We start from the raw sequence: 20,295 nt of genomic DNA on the forward strand, positions 1-20,295 counted from the left end.
GCCCGGCTTTAAAATCTTAAAAAAAAATTGCCTGGATCAGATTGGCCTATGGACATGCCTGTGGGGTTATCTTGATAGTTAATTGATGAAGAAGACCCAGCCCATTTTGGGCAGCACCATCCGGTAGGCAGGAGGTCTGAATGGCATAACAATAAAGAAAGCTAGCTCAGAGCTAGCAAGGAAGTGAGATCCATGTATTTATTCTCACTTTGCTCTTATGGTTGATGTCATGCTTTTAAATTACTTTCTCAACTTCCCCCCCAGTACTGGACCATAACCTGGACTTGTCAGTCAAACCAAACCTTGCTCCCTTGACTTGCTTTTAGTCAGAGGACTTCCCATAGCATCAGGAGTGAAGCTCGAGCAGGCGCTGATCTCCTGTAACTCTTGAGAGGTGCCTGCCTCCTGTGCCCTCCTTCCTCACAGCACTCTGCCTCCCCCTTGAGGACAGTCTGCGGATATCTGTGGCTTGAGTCCTATTTAGCTCTATGATAGGAGTGATACCTTCCTCCATGGTCCTGCTCGGACTCATAGGCCCTTTGAGACAAGTGTTAAGGCATGATAGCAAACTCCAGCCAGCCAGCTAGGACCCACAAAGGACCTGTCCTGTCTGCTCTCAGTCCAGACCTGCCTCAGGTCAGGAGATGGAGAGTCTGTGTCTGGTACTGCAACCCAAGGCGAGCCACTCTCTCTGCCTTCCCTATAGGGAGTGTGCTGCACTGCTCAGAAGCTCTAGGAGGGCCTGGGCTGTGGCACAATGAAGAGTGTAGAACTCTTAGCTCCTTCAGCATCATGTCTGCCTGCATCCCTCCGTGCTCCCCGCCACGATGGCAATGAGCTGCACCCCTGAACCTGTAAGCCAGCACCAATAAAATGTGTTCTTTTTATAAGTTGCCTTGGTCATGGTGTCTCTTCCCAGCAATAGAACAGTGACCGACACAGGGTATACATTTCTTTCATTTAACACTGATTTCCTCCGTCATCCCAGGTTTTTGACAAGAACCTAACTACCTTCTGGGAAATTATGAGAACCAGCCTCAGAGGTGGTAATAAATTATTGTATTATATATTATAAACAGAACTTTTTAATATGTCATGTTGTAGCATCATCTTGGGCCCATCTGTCAGAACTCAAAGAAAAGGTGCCGTGGCAAGCGCAGACACAAGGACGGTAAAGCAGGAGGCACGGCAGACCTTCAAACCAGAGACCTGAGGCCCTCAAGACATCCTACAGGCTTTGGTTCCTCAAGGCCTAAGGCCAGTCTCCATAGCCCGCCTGAACCAGAACCTTTGCGTCCTGCCCAGCCGTGTCAGGGCAGGTCCTGCTATGACCTCACCAGGAGCCATTGTGAGGGTTCCACCAGCAGGTGTGACGCTGTGGCCCCGCCTGGATTCTCTGGGTGAATTGAGAGGAGCTGTGGAGTGGTGCCCTGTGCGACTTTGTTGTATCTAGCGAGGTTGCGTGCAGCTCCCTGTTTTTGGTTGCTTAGTTTGTGTGTGTACTCGTGTGTCCTTATGCGTATAGGTGTTTGTGCAAGTATGTACTTGTTTGTTTGCTATTAGGTGTGACCGTACATATAGGTGTGCGCCTGTGTAGAAGTGTGAGGTCGGTTGTCTGCACATGTGTGTTCCCCTTGAGGACAGCGTTTAATTCCAGGTGCAGCACGTGACTGCTCTCTCTGCTTTTTGAAGCAGAGTCTCTCATTGGCCTGAAGCTCACCAAGTAGGCTAGGCTAGCCAATGAAACTCAGGAATCTCCCCAGAGAGATTAAAAACTTGTGCTGTCCAGTTTGGGTTTTTATTACTTTTTTCAATGTTTGATTTTGTTTTGTGTTTTAACATGGATCCTCGGGTAGAATCCAGAAGGTTTTCCTAGGAGCTGATGCCATCCTGTAGCGTCTGGTGGTAGTGTCCACTCCCCCCTCCTTCTTTTACGTACTTGATATTTGATTTTAGGAATGTATTTAATGGCTGTATCTGGAGAGTTTCTGGTTTTTTGTTTTGTTTTGTTTTGTTTTAGTTCGAATGCTTACTGTTTTTCGTTTGTTTCTATTTCTTTTCTTTAATCTTTTTTTCTTTAAAAGAAAAATTATTAGCCAGGAGAGTTTCAGGACAGTTAGGGTTACACAGAGAAACCCTGTCATGAAGCCCGCCCCACCAAAAGACCCCCAAAACAAAACAAAAATCCATTGTTTGCCATTGAGAATGTTCTTGATCCATGCAATTCATACTTTATTTGGCTTTTATACAATTTTAGCCTTCAAATTTTATTTTTGCTTTTTGGTTTGGTCTTTAGTTTTCAATTTTCTGGCTTGGATTTATTTTGTTTCCGTTTTTGTTTTTAGTTTTGCGGTTATTTTGTATTTTATTTTTTGATTTGTTATTTTGGTTCTTTGGGTGTTTGGAGTTTGGGTTTTAAAATTTTGCTTATTTTATATTTTCTGTTTGTATCCCTCTTTTTCCTTATTTCCTTTCAGGTTTGTTTCTTTTTCATCTGTTTTCAGTTAGCATTCCAGCATTCAAGCTGTGACCCCTTTAACTCACTGTCTTGGGAGCTGACCTTTTGGTTTGGGTTTTGACTTTTGTTTTCGTGCTTTGGCTTCCTAATTTTGTGTTAAGTCTTTGGTTTTTACTTTTGCTTTTTGTTTTCATCTTGATTTACTTTTCACTTTTAATTTTTCATTCCTTATTTTACTTTATTCTCCTTTATTCCTTTTTCTTTGACGTCGTTCCTACAGACATGCCACCCATGGCGTCTAGTCAGCCAGAGAGAGAGAATGCAGGACTCAGCCGTGTGCCCGTCTTCTTCGGTGAAGAGATATTCACCAGTCAATACACCATCCTCAGAAAGTTAGGCCAGGGTTCCAACGCCAAGGTGATGCTGGCCCAGCACCGTCTCACGGGCGTCCCAGTAGCTGTGAAAGTGCTCATGAGGGAGATGCCCTGGCACCAGTCGGCTGTTTCAGAAGTGGACATTCTGATGACCATCAGCCACCCGAACATTGTCTCTCTCCTCCAAGTCATCGAAACAGAAAAGAATATCTACCTCATCATGGAGGTGGCTGAGGGACAACAGCTGTTCCGTCACGTCTGTGAGGTCGGACACTTGCAGGAGAAGGAGGCCCGAGGACTATTTCACCAAATCATAGGTGCCGTGGGCTACTGCCATGACCACGGCATAGTCCACAGAGACCTGAAGCCTGATAATATCATTGTAGACCGCTCTGGAAGAGTGAAGATCATCGACTTTGGCCTGGGAGTCAAGGTCAGGCCTGGAAAACTGCTTGAGAGGCCTGGAGGGGCATTCCAGTTTGGTGCCCCTGAATTCTTCCTAGGGGTGCCATACGATGGCCCCAAAGCAGACATCTGGACCTTGGGGGTCCTCTTGTTCTTCATGGTAACTGGGACATTTCCATTTTCGGCACCCACCTTATCAGAGCTTTGGAAGCAGGTGGTTCAAGGGAGGTATGAGGTCCCAAACCAGCTTTCTGAAGAGCTACAGGGCCTAATCAGGTACTTACTAACTGTCAACCCCAGCCGGAGGCCAACGGTTAAAGAGATTGAAAGGCACTCATGGCTAAGACATGAGAGTGCATCAGCTCACAACAAAGAGACAATCCCAAGCCTCCCAGACCCTGCAATCATGGCCGCCATGGCCAACATTGGCTTTGACATCCGAGATATAAGAGATGCCTTACTGCACAGGAGATTTGATGAGACAATGGCATCGTACTGCCTACTACACCACCAGGCATGCCAGGATCATGGCCGCTCAGCCCAGCCCTATCTCAGGGACACAGAGGGGACACATTTCACCTCACCCACGGATCCCGTCTCTTTCCCTTTGCCTCTGAGGAGGAGGGCCAGCGAACCTGCCCTTCAGACAATCTTACCTTCAACAAAAAACCAGAGGCTAGAGATTGTCCGACAGCCCAGACCAAGGGGCGACAGAAGTGCCACTGAGCAGGACAATCCTCTCTGCTTCTACTCTTGGCACGTTCTTGGCACCGCTCACCTGTGTGGCATTGGTGTTCCCCACATTTATTCACCGACCAGCAGTCAGGGGAACACAGAAAACAAGAAGAAGGCCCTCCCCAATGAGCCAGGCCACGGGGAGAGTGCAGCCTCACGTTCTGGACAGCAAAGTGACTGGAAGGCGTGGGCAAGGAGGATTGGGCAACATCTATGGAAGGTTTGCTGCTGCACAGAAGAAACCTCAGGGATGGCAGAGCAGGGTGTCACCCCAGGAATGAGGGGACAAAATGAATGACTGTCATAGAAAATTTAGGTATGCGCCCCAGGTCCATTTCTGTGTTCAGTTGTATCTCTGCTTTTATTAATTTCCTCGTCAATTGACAGATCATAATTACGAGCATTTACACGGTCAAGTGTGTGGAAGGCTGGATCTAGACGCTGTGGGATGGTTTCATCAAATCTGTCAATGCTGTAGGACATGTATGGGTCCCTTTCCCATGCATCCTTGTATCATAAGTGGCCAGGCAGAGAAGGAGACCTCCATGATTCCAAAGTCATAGTGTTAGAACAGTCTTTGTCTGGACACCAAGAACTGTAGGATGGAGCCATAAAGGAACCTTAGATGCTCTCTGTGACCCCCATTCCCATCCAGAGGCCTGATTCAGCCAGGAGGCCAGCAGAAAGTGGGGGAGGCTTCTAGTGTTGGGTAGAGCAGTCATCTGGGACACCAGATAGCAGGGGTGGACAGGGACCTCACATCAGCAACAGAAAAAAGACCCCAGCAGCCAGGAATTGGGGGAGGGGGCCCTGAATTAGGCTGTGGGGTCTTCCACCCTTTTCTAGCTTCCTCTGAAGGAAGGGAAGCAGACTAGTAACCCTGATTAAAATTCTCCCCCGTTTTGACCTTTTTACTTTCTCTCCCTGGATTTGACAGGCCTTCTTCTGATTGGTCTCTATTCCACACACCCAACAAAGTACACACATCTTAGTTTGCCCAGTCTGGCTCTCTGTGGGCTACAGCCTCTGTCTCTCAGGCCCCAGACTTCAGAGGACAGAAGAGACCATCAAGACTGTTGTCCATAAGACCTGGAAAGACAGAGTATCTAAGACTAGAAGCTTCCACTGTATGACAGAGAATTTCTGCCTCAGCCTCCGAGAATCACTCCTGCTTTGGGGACTGACCCACCTTTCCTGCCCATGCCTGCCCCATGAGCCTCGCTGCTGCTGAGACCTGCTCCTAACGGAAGATGCTCTGAATCTCAAGCCTGACGTGACGCCGGACCTCTCTTGGTCCCACTGCAGTGGAGGGTCTCAGAGCTCCACAGCTGAGTTTCCACTTTCTGAACCAGCACTGCTGCACTGCAATCAAACCTTGTTTGTTCACACCCCGCCCCATCTACACACTCCATTCTTGGAGGAAGGAAGGGTAAGAAAGAACTCAAGGAGACTGAAAGTCTCACAGTCAGTGGGGCTGTTAGGAGAGACCCCAGTCTGTGCGGGCTGCAGCTACAGAGACCCGGGAGCGGGGACTCTAAGCATCAGGGACTCTTATTTGGAGAGATACTGCTTGGCAAGGAATCCAATCAGTAGGGACTCCATTCAGAGGAGATTCCAGTCGGCATAGATTTTAACCAAGAGTGATCCAAGTCAGCTGGGAGTCTAGTCAGTGGAGACTTCAATCGGCCAACACTTCGGAGTGTCAGGGAGATTCCACCGAGATCAAACTCCAAGCAGCGGATACCAGATTCTTGCCAGAGCAGACCCCAGTCACCTGGGACCCTCCTCAGCAGGGATCCTTCAAAGATACTGGCCTTGCACAGGACCCTTTCCCAGTCTAGACCCGAAAGCCCTTTTAGAACCTACTGGACCCAGAAGCCTGTCTGCTCACATAGGGTCTTGCCGGACTTTTCTTCTTGGGACTCATCCGTGCCTGACTTTTCTGAGTGTGTTACAGGTAAGAGGGTAGCACACAGAGTTCCTCTTAAATGTGATTCTCACGATTCTCGGACTAAAATTGATGCTGACAAAAGATGTTTTCTGCATCTTCCTCACACAAATGCGGAGTCACTGTTTCAGGGATGGGTGGTCACAGCCTGAGGATGAGTGACTTCAAGGGCCCTTCAAAATTCCATCCGAGAGCACCCCAAAAAGTGCTTCTGAAGGGACTGAGTCCTACGCTGCCTGCAGGGAAGAAATGCAGACCCAAGGAAGACATTCCAAGAATGAGCTCAGGGGATCTCAAGAATGATCTCTTCTGGACGTTGTTTGCAGGGATTTTCGGCTCTCCCCCATAACATTGATATGTGTTCAGGTGGGCACGCATGTATGTGTGCATGCGTGTACAGGGTAGGGTATGATTCCAAGTGTCTTCTATCACTCTTACTCTTAGTTTAAGACTTCTTTATTGTGAAAATTTAGTTGTATGTATGTATTCATGTGTGTGCATATGGGAGTAGGGTGAGCATGCATGTGTGGTATGCACATGTGTGGAGCATGCACGTGTGTGTGCACGTGTGTGTGGAGCATGCACATGTGGGTGTGCACGTGTGTGTGGAGCATGCACGTGTGGGTGTGCACATGTGTGGAGCATGCACGTGTGGGTGTGCATGTGTGTGTGGAGCATGCACATGTGTGTGGAACATGCATGTGTGGGTGTGTACATGTGTGTGTAGCATGCACGTGTGGGTGTGCATGTGTGTGTAGAACACAAAAGTGGGGGTGGGGGTGCACAACACACATGTGGGGGTGCACATGTGTGTGCACTGTGTGTGGAGCATGCACGTGTGGTGTGCACGTGTGTGTGGAGCATGCGTGTGGAGCATGCACATGTGTGTGGAGCATGCACGCGTGTGTGCAGCATGCATGTGGGTGTGCACGTGTGTGTGGAGCATGCATGTGTGGGTGTGCACGTGTGTGTGTGTGGAGCGTGCACGTGTGGGTATGCAGCATGCATGTGTGTGTGGAGCATGCATGTGTGTGTGTGTGGAGCATGCACGTGTGTTGTGGAGCATGTATGTGTGTGGAGCATGCATGTGTGTGTGCAGCATGCATGTGTGGGTGTGCATGTGTGTGTGTACGTGTGTGGAGCATACATGTGTGTGTGGAGCATGCAAGTGTGTGTATGTGGAGTTCAGTCAATTTTAAGTCAAGGTCTTCTCTCGCTCCTCCACCTGTTTGGCATTAAGTGTCTCTTGCTAAGCCTGTGCTCACTGAGTAGGCAAGGTTAGTGAGACAGCAAGTTCCCAGAGTCTTCCTGGGTCACTTTCCCTGTCCTGTGACTATAGGCATGGGAACACCATGCCTGAGTTATTTTTTTACAGGGATGCTGGAGGTGCAGCTCAGGTTCTCATGCTGTGTGGCAGATACTTTACCGACATTGCTGTATCTCTATACCCATGACCCCAAGGCTTAGTGACTATACTACAGCTGCCAAGAGACACCTTGACCAAGGCAACTACTGTAGAAGAAACATTCCGTTGGGTGCTTGCTTACAGTCTCAGCGGCTTAGTTCATCACCATCACAGCGGGGAGCATGGTGGCAGGCGTGGCACTGGAGAAGTAGCTGAGAGCTCCACCCGGATCCTCAGGCAGCAGGAAGAGAGAGACACTGGATCTGCCCAGGGGTTTTGGAGCCTCAAAGCCTACCCCCCAGTGACACACTTCCTTTAACACCTGTCAGTCCTTCTAAGCCAGTCAAAGAGTTCCATTCCCTCAGGGCGAAGCATTCAAATGAGCCAATGGAGGCCACTCCTAATCAGACCACCGCACCCCATAATCTTATAGTATCCTTGACTGCAAATACCACCTGATGAGGCCAGCTTGCCGCCACTGCTGTGACCTGTGCTGTCTGAGCCCAAGAGGTCTTCACCACTGTGGCTTTGTGTCCTTAGAAGAACACAGCAAAGTGACTCCAGGAGAGACAATGCCCATTCAAATGCCCCCACTGCCTCCCTGTCTATCATCCCTCCTCTTCTCCTTACATCTGATGGGCGAGTTCTTGTTGATTCCTGAGGCATCTTCAAGCCGCCTTCTGCTGTCTGGATGCAACTCCTCTGGTTTCTTTTCAATGGGGATCATATCTCACACACGGTGCAAATGAAAAGCCCGCCGTACAAAAATGAGCCCTGCAAGACAAAACCAATCCCCAGGTAGCCTTGGGGTAGCACTGAAAGCTCACTAAGGAGAAGCGTTGACTTGTAGCCAAAAGAATAACATCTACCTCTGTCTCAACAAAACCAAGGAAACTTCCGCGCAACCTTTCCTAAAGTATTTATTAAGCAGGTGTTTTAAAGGTGGTATCTAAACTCCCTACACAAAGAACAACCTGTGTTCACACACTGGGTTTCTACGCAGCCAGTCACACTCTGATCAACATCTTCTCCTGGGCAGGTCTAGGGTGGATTTAGGATTCTCAGCATCTCCAGTACAGACCATCAGAGCACAGACTCCAAGTTCTGCTCAGAACTCAGGGCCAGCAGTCGCCTGTCCAGGCTGTAGAAGGAACCAGAAGCAAAAGTTGGCCTGGCCTGCAGTGTTCCCCGGGGGCTCCGTCTGGTGCAGGACCCTTCTTCTGAAAGAGCTATCAAAGGGGACAGGCTGGGAAAGGCTCTAATTACCAGCTGATCTGAGCAGGCAAGTGTTGCGGCCTTGGACTTACCGCCCTCTAGAGTCAGATTTTAACAACTGCAAACAGCACTTGCAGGGAGGCCTGGTGATCTAGTACCCAGAGAGAGATCAACTTGGGGATAAGGACCCCACTCTCCTGGAACAGGGAGGGGGCACGTGGAGTGAGTCACGCCTTGCATTAGGGGATGGGGTGGGAGATGCCTTCCAGATGCTGATTTCTCAGAAGCCTGCTAGCCATATTTGGGTAGCCTGTCCTGAACTCCAGTAGCAGCTGAGGCTCAGCTATGGGCCATGGGAGAACAACTCTCATGAATTTAGCTTTGACCCTGTGTCATGTGGTAGCCAGGGGAGGTTCTGTTTGGAAAGGGGTTAGGGACTATTTGTGCTTGGGAGCTGGGGCTGTTCTGAGAGAAAATGCATTGTCTCATTATTTCTTCCTTTGAGACAAACTCTCACTGCATAGCCCAGGCTGGCTGGAAAGGCGAGGTCCTCCGCAGCCACGCACCAAGCCCAGCACTGCCACACTGGCATGGCATGGTTCCAGAGAGGTCAGAGATCAAACCTGGTGAGTGTTCCTGCGTGGTACCGAGGACTTTATGGCTGTGACATTCTTAGGAGGTTTTCTAGATTTCAGTGGCAGTGCCCCTAACTGGGCTAGGGTTACATTGCCAGCACAGTTCAAATATTTTAGATTTGGGCGAGTAGTCCATCTGGTCCCAATTGAGTGAATGTTTTTTCTTCTGAGGGCACACTTACTCACCTTCTGAGGGCACACTCACCTTTTTCAGCTGAAACTCAGGACTGAAAAGCAAATCCTGCTGGATCGGTCTCTGGGTCCTGAGTTTTAAACACCACCATGGAGTATGGCAGCCTGTGGGTTTTGTCCAGTCTGCTCGTGGCCAGGGTTTCCAATTCTATCAGCAACCCCACACTCTGGGGCAGAACATGGGAGCACCAAGCGGTGTGGCAGATGGGACCTGTTCCTAGTTGGTGCTGACAACATGGCTGAGCTTAAGCTGGTTTTATGATGAGGTGACCCTTGTCTAAATTGTGGGATGAAAAGAACTCATGGAAGGTGATTTCTGCCTGGTCTGTTTACTTGACGTCTTTTCTCACCAGAGCGGAGTGACAAACATCCACACTGGACAGATGTCACATGTATTTTTTAAATTCGATATTTTGCAGTTTTATCTTGCTGTGTTGGCCAGGCTGGCCTCCGACTCTTGGGTCCAGGTGATCCCCCTGCTTCAGGCTCACAAGCTGCTGGGACCACAGGCGGGTGCCACTGTCTTAGGTCCTGGCGTCCGGCCATGAAGGGGTCAAGCAGGTAAAAGGATAACAGTGAGGAGGTGGCTGGAGAAGGAGCAGGGCCAGGGCCTGGTTTGTGCGTTGATTCCCCAGCAGCCCCAGTACCCAGCAGCCTCCTCTGCTCTCCGTCCCTCTCCTGCAGGCCTGGCCATCTCGCCACACCCTGCACCCTGCAGGCTGTTGTTTCTTCCTCTGCGTGCCACCAGGTGCCTGATTCTCAAGAGTTAGAACCGCATTTATGACCAAGCAGACAGAGCTCCCTGGTCAGGTGACTTGTACACCATCTCACCTGGAAGAGCCTCACACAGTGTCAGGTCTCTGGACGCAACGGCTGAAGGTCATCTGGTCTGCTTTGTGGGAGAGATTTAGCCATCATACCTGGAAGGTCATGGCCTTAACTACTAGAACTCCTGATTCCTGAATTCGGGTGATTCCCGAGTCCCAGAGTAAGGTGGGACACTCTGAGACTTGCTTCCAACAGACCTGCTGGTACCCTGTGGTTTCTTAGGGTGGACAACTGCCTGAGCTTTGAGAAAAACGATCTTCAGAGGCACGTATGCAGAGGATCACGTGCCATGCTCTGGGGACAGGGACTGCCTGGATGCAGCTGAGCTCTGGACAGAAATAGCAGAAGATACAGTGATGGCCCAGCACAAGCCGCACCTTCTCCTGGGCTCAGCAGATCCGTAGAGGACACTCAAGTCAGCATTAGGGATTTATAAAGCTGCTCACTGTGCGGGGGAGGGGGACAGGTCTCCTGGCCTCTTGCAGGCTGCTATCACAGCTATTTTGATTGACTCACTCTCTAAGGACATCTGCAGAGAGACCCTGGAGGACATTGACTTGTCTCTCTACACAAGGGCAGGTGAGCTCTCCATCTGGTGTCTTTGTAGTCAAAGCTCACGTTGGTGTTAATTACGGGTGGGCTTGCTTATGGCTCTTCTTAAGGGTTCATGTTTCCTGATCTAGGTGTCCCTAGCTCTGATGTAAAGCCACCTGACTCTTCTCCATCACCCCGTAAAGCTTATAAGACCCTTGGGATGGCTAAACATATGGGACTCACACTGTGTGGTCTCTTCCCGGGAGGGGGGCAGTTTGGGAACCTGATTAGCATCTTCAGGACTGGCAGGCTCCCCTGGTGGCCTGCAAGAGGGGCAAAGGTCAAGAAATTGCAGTCAAGAAAAGACAGAGGCCCAAGGCTGAAAGCAGACCCACCCTCCATGGGACTTAGCAGGTGGGATGGCGCTGCCCCTGCCAGTATCAAATCCCTGGAACCCATCTGTGTGGCAGACTGGGGACAGAGAAGCTAAGGTGCAAACTGGACTAGGGGACCAGAGGCTCCCTTCCTGTCTCCATGGCATCTTTGAGCACACCGAGGGCAGGAGCTGGCTCTTGTACATTTATTATGGTGTTGAAATCCCTTCAGTGACCATGGTGCCCCTGCCTGCTCAGATTTCCAACAGGGGTCTGCGGCCATACCACCCTGAACGCGCCCGATCTCGTCAGATTTCCAACAGGGTCAGGAAGACCTGGTCTGCACTGGAGCAGCCTGACACACGGGCTTTTAGGCTGGCTAAGCATACCCCTGTGTTCATATGATACTGGCAGGACACGCTGCAGCAGGGCAAGCAGGGGGCATTTGTGTGTTGCCTGTTGGCACAAACTGCTTAGGAATTCACCAAACTCTAAGTTAGGCAGAGGAGTCAGAGACCAGCAGTGGAGGCTCATTTTACACCTAATGTAAGAAAGGAAGGAGCTGTGAGGTCAGGTGACAGAGCGACCCTTGGTTTCCTGCTTTAACTTCTACCTGCTCCCAGCCTAACAAAGGAAAGCATCTCACACACTAAGATTACACACATTTAAATATATATATATGCACACTCACTTGCATTTGTGCAAATATGCCCCCAACTCATACCTTTCTACACATGCCTACAAACATATATACATAAAGCTTCCATGTGTGCACATATTCTCGGACATTCATGTCTGCTCATTTTATGCATAAACTCACACCACACACATGGCTCTGAAAGTGGATCTGGACGGTATTCTGAGCCACTTTCCCATGTACACATATGAATGCATACAGACACACACACTCTCAAGTGCTGCTCATGCTACTCCAGCTCCCAATGCAGGTGCACACACGGAAGTACGCAAGGCTGTGAAGGGGAAAGGACCCCCCACAAGGTTCGATGGCAGCAGAGGTTCACAGTGACCTGGAGTCAGTCAACGAGACAGAGGAATGAGGGCTGGGCCCAAGAACTGTTATTGGCAGCAGCATAGAAAGTGCAAAGGTTCTCGCTATTCCAGAAAAAGATTACACTTCATAAAATCCATGTTTATTCAAAAAATCTCATGGGAAAGTCTGGAAAGCATAATAAATATCTGTACAGTGGCCGCCCGTCTCAAACACAGACAGAAAACGTGGACACAGAGTGAGCTGTGAGCGTCACTGCTGAGCGTGTAAATGCAGTGCCAGGCGGGAGCAGGGTGGGCAGGGTGTGCCACCTGCACGGATGAGCCACGCTGGCTTCGCCTTCCACCTTTCCCTGCCACACAGGGCCCAGAGTCCTTTCCCACTCCGGGTGTCTCACAGTCTTGCAGGTGGTGAAGGGTGGCAAAATAAGCCAGAGAGGATGAAGAAAGAGTCCTGGCGTTCGCCTGGGTTTGAGAGATCAGTACAACGCAGGGAAAACCCCAAAGGGCATCGTAAGGAAGAACGCCATTTATAAATACTGCCAACGTTAGATAGCACAAGATACTATCCTCACTTAAAAAGCCAGGCAATATCCCCCAAATTGGGGCTTCTAGGTAGTTTAAACCACACATTCTGACTGTAGGACAGTGGACGCTCATGGCTTGCCCTCCACTGACTTCAGGGTAGAATGTGACAAGGTCCCCACCCCCACTCAGTAGGGGTTCTCATCCCAGATAGGTCAGGAGCTGCCAGTGGGATGGCCCCAAAGTGACCACTGGGTAGGGGCAGAGGAGGACTGGGATGTAGGTGAGGGATCCCCATGACAAGTTCTGTAGCCTCCAAGAGCCAGGGGGTGACAGTGGGCTGCGGGGGAGCCTCGGTTGCTTGTGTAGAGAACAGAGGACCTTTCATTGTGCTGGGTAAGGGCTCACTGGGGAGGTGAATGCAGGGGACAGTAGGGCCACATGCCACAACCGTCTGAACAGGGGTTCAGATCATCCCGCCACATGCTCTTTAGGCCGCTTCTACCGAAGATTTCAAGTATCGTGTACTGGGCGAGGGTGGGAAGGTCGAGGTATTTCACTCTCAACAAAGCAGGGCTGAGCCAGCATCCTCTACAGATGTGTGATATGCTTCACAGACACGTCAGTGACAGGGTTTGGTGTGAAGGCCTCCTCCACCCCATTGGTGAGAGTGAGGGTAAGGCAGATAACCTGGCATCACCGAGGTGATGGGACCATGTGACCAGCGGGGACACAAGATGCTCACCTCCTCAGCAATGCCTTCAGCGTTCTCTTGTTCTTTCTCTTTGATAAAACTCATAGATTTGAAGCTGCAAACAAACCCAGACCAAAGGCCGTGGACAGCTCGTCAGTGATGCATGCCGAGAGGCCCTTGGAGGATTCCGGGTCTCCTGCTGATTTCTAAGAGGACATCATCTACCACAGACTACCCGCTACTCTTTCCCTCTCAATTTCTATCCGAAATGGAAGGACCCAGACCTCAGAAATTAATAGGGAAGTGATTTCAGCCTTGGACAGAGCATTTTCCATTGAGAAATTATGAGGACTTCCCTCGGGACACGGTGAACATGGCCACCAACTGCTCCCACCCTTTGTAGTCTATAATTCCAAATGAAAGTGCAGTGGAATAATTAAAGCTTGTGAAATGAGGTCTGAAACATGTTCCACGCATTGCACTGAGGGCGGGTGCTGGGTCCTAGACCTAAGTGAGGTACGGAGGAGCTGTGGTCGCTTGCTGTCTTCCCAGTACAAGCTTATGTGACTAACGGGTGCTTCCTCCACCTCCTGGGTGGAAGGGCTGGCCTCAGACTGGCAGTTTCTGAGCCACAATGGAGTGTCCTCTGACCTGAGCCCACTACGGGGGTATCCTTGGCACCCCCCAGAGAGACTGGAGGACACACAAGTCCCTCTTCCAGGGCCAGGCTGAGTGGGGCCTGCCATGCAGCAAGGGTCTCACTCGCTTACTCTGCAAGAAGAGTGCACAGACAGCCTGCTCCCCACATGGACTGCACCCTGAAAACACTATTGGTGAAGTGTGATTTTAAGACAGGTCTACACAACAGAAACAAAATGCAACACAGAACCACAGCTTCTACGAAGTGCGTCACTCCCATGGACAGCCTGTCCTGGCACCTCTTGCCTCTCTGAGGCCAAAGGGCTCGGTGTCTCTCCTGCCCTCAGTAGGGCTAAGAAAGAACTGGGGAAGCAAATACAGTTCCACTTCTTCGGTCTCTCTGCGGACCAGGAAACAGAGACTGAATCCACTACCCCCACCTCAGGCAAACACGTGCACAGATGCCAGCACAAGTGACAACGGCAGAGCCCCACATGCTCAGTGTCCTCGGGACCAGAACGCTAGGGAGCGGCAATGCAGTGGGTACTGGCTCTGCCTGGCAGCTTCCTGGGGCTCCCCTCTCAACCGTCATGAATCTGGCTCTCAAACAGACTCAGTCACCCCAACTCTTGGGTTGGGTGCTTCCGTCCTGACAAGTGAGTGACAGAGTCGAGAGGCTGCCCAGCATCTCGTTTGTGAACCAGAGGATGGCGAGGGACTCTTTGGGTGACTTTGGGCAGAACAGGCATGTAAGTTGGATGCCATCACACAGCCAGTGGTGACATCAGAACGGCCAGGAGCATCCCGCTCTTCTAGGGCAGCTCTGCGGGCCCCTGGCAGGGACCGTGCACCGACATTCTTAACATCACAGCAGGACACGGCTGTGAGAGGCTGGCCACTCAGCTGACTTCAGGATGGCAGAAATGCTTTGCACTGAACATAAGCCATGACATGAAAAGACTAAAAGCCCTGAGCTAGCTCAGGCAGGCTCCAGCAGGGTGCTATGAGGTGACAGGTTCATTTGGTTTCACTCAGGAGAAAAGGAGAGCGGGCGGCGGTGAGGTCGGCACAGCAAGGCTCAGACATCCTGGGCAGGACCCTCTCCAGGGCTGCAAAGGAGACAGACAACCAAGGCCAGATCCGTCTTTGTGCTGGAATCATGGTCACTCAAGTGCCCATGAGCAGGACCTGTGTGTGGCGTCCGGGAGCCTGAGAGGACGTTGGGCAGGGAGGCTGAGGCTGGAGGGCAGGCCTGGCCGGTCACTACAACCTGGTGGACGTGAGTCTCTTCATGCCTCTGCGCTGGGCCAAGCTAGACGACAGCACAGGCTCCAGCCTTGGCGCCTGTGGGGTCCTGTTCAGAGCAAAGTAGGTGGCTGCCATGGCACCCTGTAAGAGGAAGGGGGGTAGGTGAGCATGGTGCCCATCTACTCGTGAATGGGAAGCTGAGCTATAGGGCCTTGAGAGCCTCAGTTTATATCCCGATAAAGCAGGGGAGGCCAGGATTACTGGTGCACTGAGGGTAGCGGGCATCCTGCCGTGCCCACATAATCAGCCCACAAACAGTGGCCACTACCGTGATACCCAGGTCCAATTGGGGCTTGTGCCTTAGGAGTATTTAAGACTGGAGTGGAGTTTCTGGGAGGTCATGCCATCATCTTACTGCTGACTGGAAGGCAGATGTGTCTGGGGGCCAGTTAGGTCCCCAGGAATTTGTGCCCAGCGTTTCTTGGGCTCTGGCCCTCTGAAGAAGTCTGCAATAACTTGGCAGCTGGGCTCACCTTGGTGTAGCTCCACACCGTCAAGACAGAAACAGGACGGACTTCTCACAGGACTGGGCTGGGACTGCATGCACTCCTTAGCAGGGCGGTACTGCCCGGACTGCGGGGCTGCCCAACAGAGACTGCTAGCATGAAGAGACTTTAACAGACTTCCGGTCCAGAAATGAGGGCTCTGGATTATAGGGCTGTACAACCATGGTACCAAACACAATTTCTGTACATGTGCTGAAGTGAGATTCGTGTACCTACAGCTGGTGACCTCACGAGCTACATTCTCTGCTCACCAACGGTGAGGAACTATCCTCAGGGATTGCTCAGGGATTCCCACGCCCACCGCCAGGGTCTGGCCATTAGGTACCTTCACTAGGTGGACATCTTGTCTGCTCAGCTGACTTTGGGACAGGTACTCTCTGTTCACAATCCATGGGTGTTTCAACACTTGAACTGCTGTGAGGCGTTGCTGCGGGTCCACGTGAAGCATCTTGGACACGACGTCCTGCCAAGGGTTCAGAGGGAAGAGGGATGTGGTGTTGGGCTGGCCAGGGACTGCCCAGGAGAACAGAACTATATATAATTTGGAGGTGATTCTTTGCATTTTGGGTCAAATCTAGGTTTATGAATATGTGAATGTATTTAAAGTGTCAAGAAGCTTTAATAAAAAAATAATAATTAAAAAAAATAAATAAAGTGTCAAGGATTACTGACTTAGCAGCAGACAGATTTTATAGTAAAGGTGTTTCAAACTTTAAACGGCACACATAAGCTGCGGAAATACTAATTTAATAAAAGCGGCTGCCTTCTATAAATTCAAGGGATACCATGCACTGGAACAAGGCACTCAGAGCCCTTCTTTCTCCTTCAGAACTTTTATAGCAACACAGAAGACAGGCTGCTGGCACAGCTTACTGGGGTCAGACTGTAGTGTACTTTTCCAGCACTGGGTGGAGCCTAGCACCTTGCAAACACTAGAGGCTTGTGCACTGACCTACACCCTGAGCCCAACAGCGTACTGTTTTACTAAAGGATTTGGTGATCTCCACCAAAGAAGACAGGAGTGGGAGGGATGGGCAGGATGGTGACCTGGTGAGAAAAGTGTGCGTGCCAGGCCAGCCCAAACCAGAGACTTTACACCAACACAAATGTGCCGCAGGAATTAGGGCGGTCGTCCGGAACACCCCTACAGAGGAGGCAATTTGGCCACACAGGCTCTGAAGTTAACCTGCACGTCTCTTCTTCCTCAGGGACCTGAGCTGCCAGTCACTCTGCCAACTTTAGGCTTGCAGCCCTGGTCGCAGCGGCCAGCTCCCTAACCGCCGCTCCTCTGTGGGCTTCCCTAGCTGTCTACATCTGCCTGTGTCTGTATCTCCGTCCATGACCACAGTTCCTACTGGTTCTGCTTCTCTGCAGAACCTTACTACATTAGCAACATGAAGAAGGTAATTTTTTTTAAATAAAAAATTTGAATGGTTAAAATAAAAAACACCAATGATAGCCTTTGCTGGAGAGGTTGTGGAGAAAGGGGTACACTCATCCATTGCTGGTGGGAATGCAAACTTGTGCAACCACTCTGGAAAGCAGTGTGGTGGTTTCTCAGGAAATTCGGGATCAACCTACCCCTGAACCCAGCAATACCACTCTTGGGAATATACCCAAGAGAGGCCTTATCATACAACAAAAGTATATGCTCAACTATGTTTATAGCAGCATTGTTTGTAATAGCCAAAACCTGGAAACAACCTAGATGCCTTTCAATGGAAGAATGGATGAAGGAAGTATGGAATATATACATATTAGAGTATTACTCAGTAGTAAAAAACAAGGACTTCTTGAATTTTGCACACAAATGGATAGAAATAGAAAACACTATCCTGAGTGAGGTAAGCCAGACCCAAAAAGAGGAACATGGGATGTACTCACTCATATTTGGTTTCTAGCCATAAATAAAGGGCATTGAGCTTATAATTCATGGTCCTAGAGAAGCTAAATAAGAAGGTGAATCCAAAGACAAACACATAGGCATCCTCCTGAATATTAACCTTCATCAGGCGATGAAAGGAGATAGAGACAGAGACCCACATTGGAGCACCGGACAGAAATCTCAAGGTCCAAATCAGGAGCAGAAGGAGAGGGAGCATGAGCAAGGAACTCAGGACCGCGAGGGGTACACCCACACACTGAGACAATGGGGATGTTCTATTGGGAACTCACCAAGGCCAGCTGGCCTGGGTCTGAAAAAGCCTGGGATAAAACCATACTAGCTGAACATAGCAGACAATGAGGACTACTGAGAACTCAAGAACAATGGCAGTGGGTTTTCGATCCTACTGCACGTACTGGCTTTGGGGGAGCCTAGGCAGTTTGGATGCTCACCTTGCTAGACCTGGATGGAGGTGGGCGGTCCTTGGGCTTCCCACAGGTCAGGGAACCCTGATTGCTCTTAGAGCTGATGAGGGAGGGGGACTTGTTGGGGGAGGGGGAGGGGAATGGGAGGCGGTGGCGGGGAGGAGGCAGAAATCCTTAATAAATAAATAAATTTAAAAAAAATAATAAAAAATTGAAACACTGTGAATAAGTCTATAACGTCTGTATGGGTGGAACATACAGGAAAGTCCGGCTTCCTCACAAACAGCATGCCAATGGCAGATCCTCCAAGCCTAGGAGGTAACAATACCAGGAAATATACTCACTTTGGCTGCGTCAGATATGGAGTCCCAGTTCCCCCCAGAGAGGGCGTATTTCCCACTGCCGATCCTAGCCAGAATCTCCTCGGGGGTATCATCTGGTCCATTGGCAAAAGGGGTGAACCTGTGGGGGAGGATTGATGCCACTGAGCTCACAGCTCCACCTCAGGGCTTTCTGCCGGGGGAACAATGTCTGCCTCTTTCTACCCCGAGTCTAGGGCTCAGGCTAAGGAATGGTGTGTGCCCTAGTGTCATGGTCAGTGCTGGAAGTCAACAAGACGGGCGGGGAAGTCCACTCTCATGTGTACACTTTCCTGGCCCTTTTGGGTCACACTGGTGCCAGGATGGCAGAGAGTCTGCATGGAGATTTGGTATTCATGATGAGAGAGTGGTTCAGTGGCCGGACACCTGAGATATGAAGTCTGAGGGACCCAGGTGTCACTCCAGCTCTTGGCTAGACTGGTTCTTGAACTTAGAAAAGTCACACCACACACGTCAGGTACAGTCCTTGTCCACCACCCCGACATCATACATACAATTCAGACATGCATCAGCACACACCTCCCGAGAAGAGGAACATGCAACTCTCCTAGCGTTCCTGTCAAGAGAGTGGTTCAGGCGGCAGAGGGAACGTGTGTGTGTGTGTGGGGGGGGGGTGTCTGTGGAGGGTATTTGTTTGTGGGCTGAGTTTATAAAGACCACACAGCTGACTGTCCTTGTCATTTCCTTATCCTACAGGGTTTGAGTAGTCACCCTAACCCACATACAAGCACCAGGAGGGAAGGGTGACGCCCTGGGGCCCTCCATTACCCAGCCAGCATGGTGTACAGCAGGATTCCCAAGCTCCAGACATCGCACGCTGCGTCGTAGCCTTGCCGCTTCAGGACCTGGAAGGGCAATGGGCAGGGTCAGAATTGTGCTGGGCAGCTCTAGTTCAGAGTGAATGGGGAACAGCCAGGGCAGGGCGGGGCCATCTGCTGGGTCAGCCAGTACTGCCTACCATGTTATAGCATGGACCCTGCAGAGACAGGGGTGGGGCACAGCCAAGGCGGGGCCATCTGCTGGTCAGCCAATGTTGCCTACCATGTTATAGCATGGCCCCTTCAGAGACAGAGGTGGGGCACAGCCAGGGCGGGGCCATCTGCTGGGTCAGCCAGTGCTGTCTACCATGTTATAGCATGGCCCCTGCAGAGACGGGGTGGGGCACAGCCCTTGCCTGACATGTGGCGTGACGGCAGAAGTCCTGCTTTTCTGTCAACATGTTAGCCACATTGCAAGATGCCATTCAGTGCACGTTCACAGTGCAGGGCAGTGCACGTTCACAGTGCAGGGCAGTGCACGTTCACAGTGCAGGGCAGCCATCTTCCAGAACCCCTTTTCCTAAACTAAAATTCCCCACGGGCCAACCCAGTCTCCGACAACCCCATTCTGTTTTCTTTATAAATCTAACCTTGTGAGGAACTTCACCTAATGGATTCAGAGTTGTCCTGGAACTCACAACATAGCAGGAATGACCTTGACCTGATCACCCTTCTGTCTCCACTACTTCAGCACTGTATGTGGCACGATGCCTGGCTTACGCAGTTTGTGTTTCGAGATATGAGGCCATATCTTAGGCTGGTCTCCAGGCCCTGAGCTCAGGCGCCCTTCCTGCCTCGGCCTGGTAGAGTCCCAGTGGAGACCAGGTGTGTGCTTCTGTACCCTATGTCTTAGCTAACGGACTACTAAGGGGGAAGAATTCTGTTTTGTTTTTGTTTTTTTTTTTGCAGGGTGAGGTCGAATGTTTATTCAGGGGGTTATGGAGGAGGAGGAGTGAAGGGGGGACAGAGAGAGAGAGAGAGAGAGAGAGAGAGAGAGAGAGAGA

General features: G+C 50.7%; 2 protein-coding genes across 2 annotated transcripts in view; one reads left to right on the top strand and one right to left on the bottom strand.

Annotated features, from left to right (window-relative positions):
* Nucleotides 1–2,749: 2,749 nt before the first annotated feature.
* On the top strand, nt 2,750–4,270 carry LOC101983638 (sperm motility kinase Z-like). Its single transcript, XM_013352270.1, has one exon. It carries the CDS (start codon nt 2,750–2,752, stop codon nt 4,268–4,270), a length of 1,521 nt encoding a protein of 506 aa, XP_013207724.1.
* Nucleotides 4,271–12,225: 7,955 nt separating this feature from the next.
* The window catches only part of Rps6ka2 (ribosomal protein S6 kinase A2), a 72,622-nt gene continuing 64,552 nt past the window's right edge, over nt 12,226–20,295 (bottom strand). The window contains exons 16-19 of the mRNA XM_005363356.3: nt 19,242–19,318; nt 18,438–18,555; nt 16,109–16,246; nt 12,226–15,358 (exon numbers count right to left, since the gene is read on the bottom strand). Coding sequence (XP_005363413.1) covers nt 15,233–15,358; nt 16,109–16,246; nt 18,438–18,555; nt 19,242–19,318 — 459 coding nt within the window. The 3' untranslated portion in view covers nt 12,226–15,232. The remainder of the gene's footprint in view (nt 15,359–16,108; nt 16,247–18,437; nt 18,556–19,241; nt 19,319–20,295) is intronic.

Source organism: Microtus ochrogaster, linkage group LG9, assembly GCF_000317375.1.
Source record: "Microtus ochrogaster isolate Prairie Vole_2 linkage group LG9, MicOch1.0, whole genome shotgun sequence".
In the NCBI taxonomy this organism is placed as follows: domain Eukaryota; kingdom Metazoa; phylum Chordata; class Mammalia; order Rodentia; family Cricetidae; genus Microtus; species Microtus ochrogaster.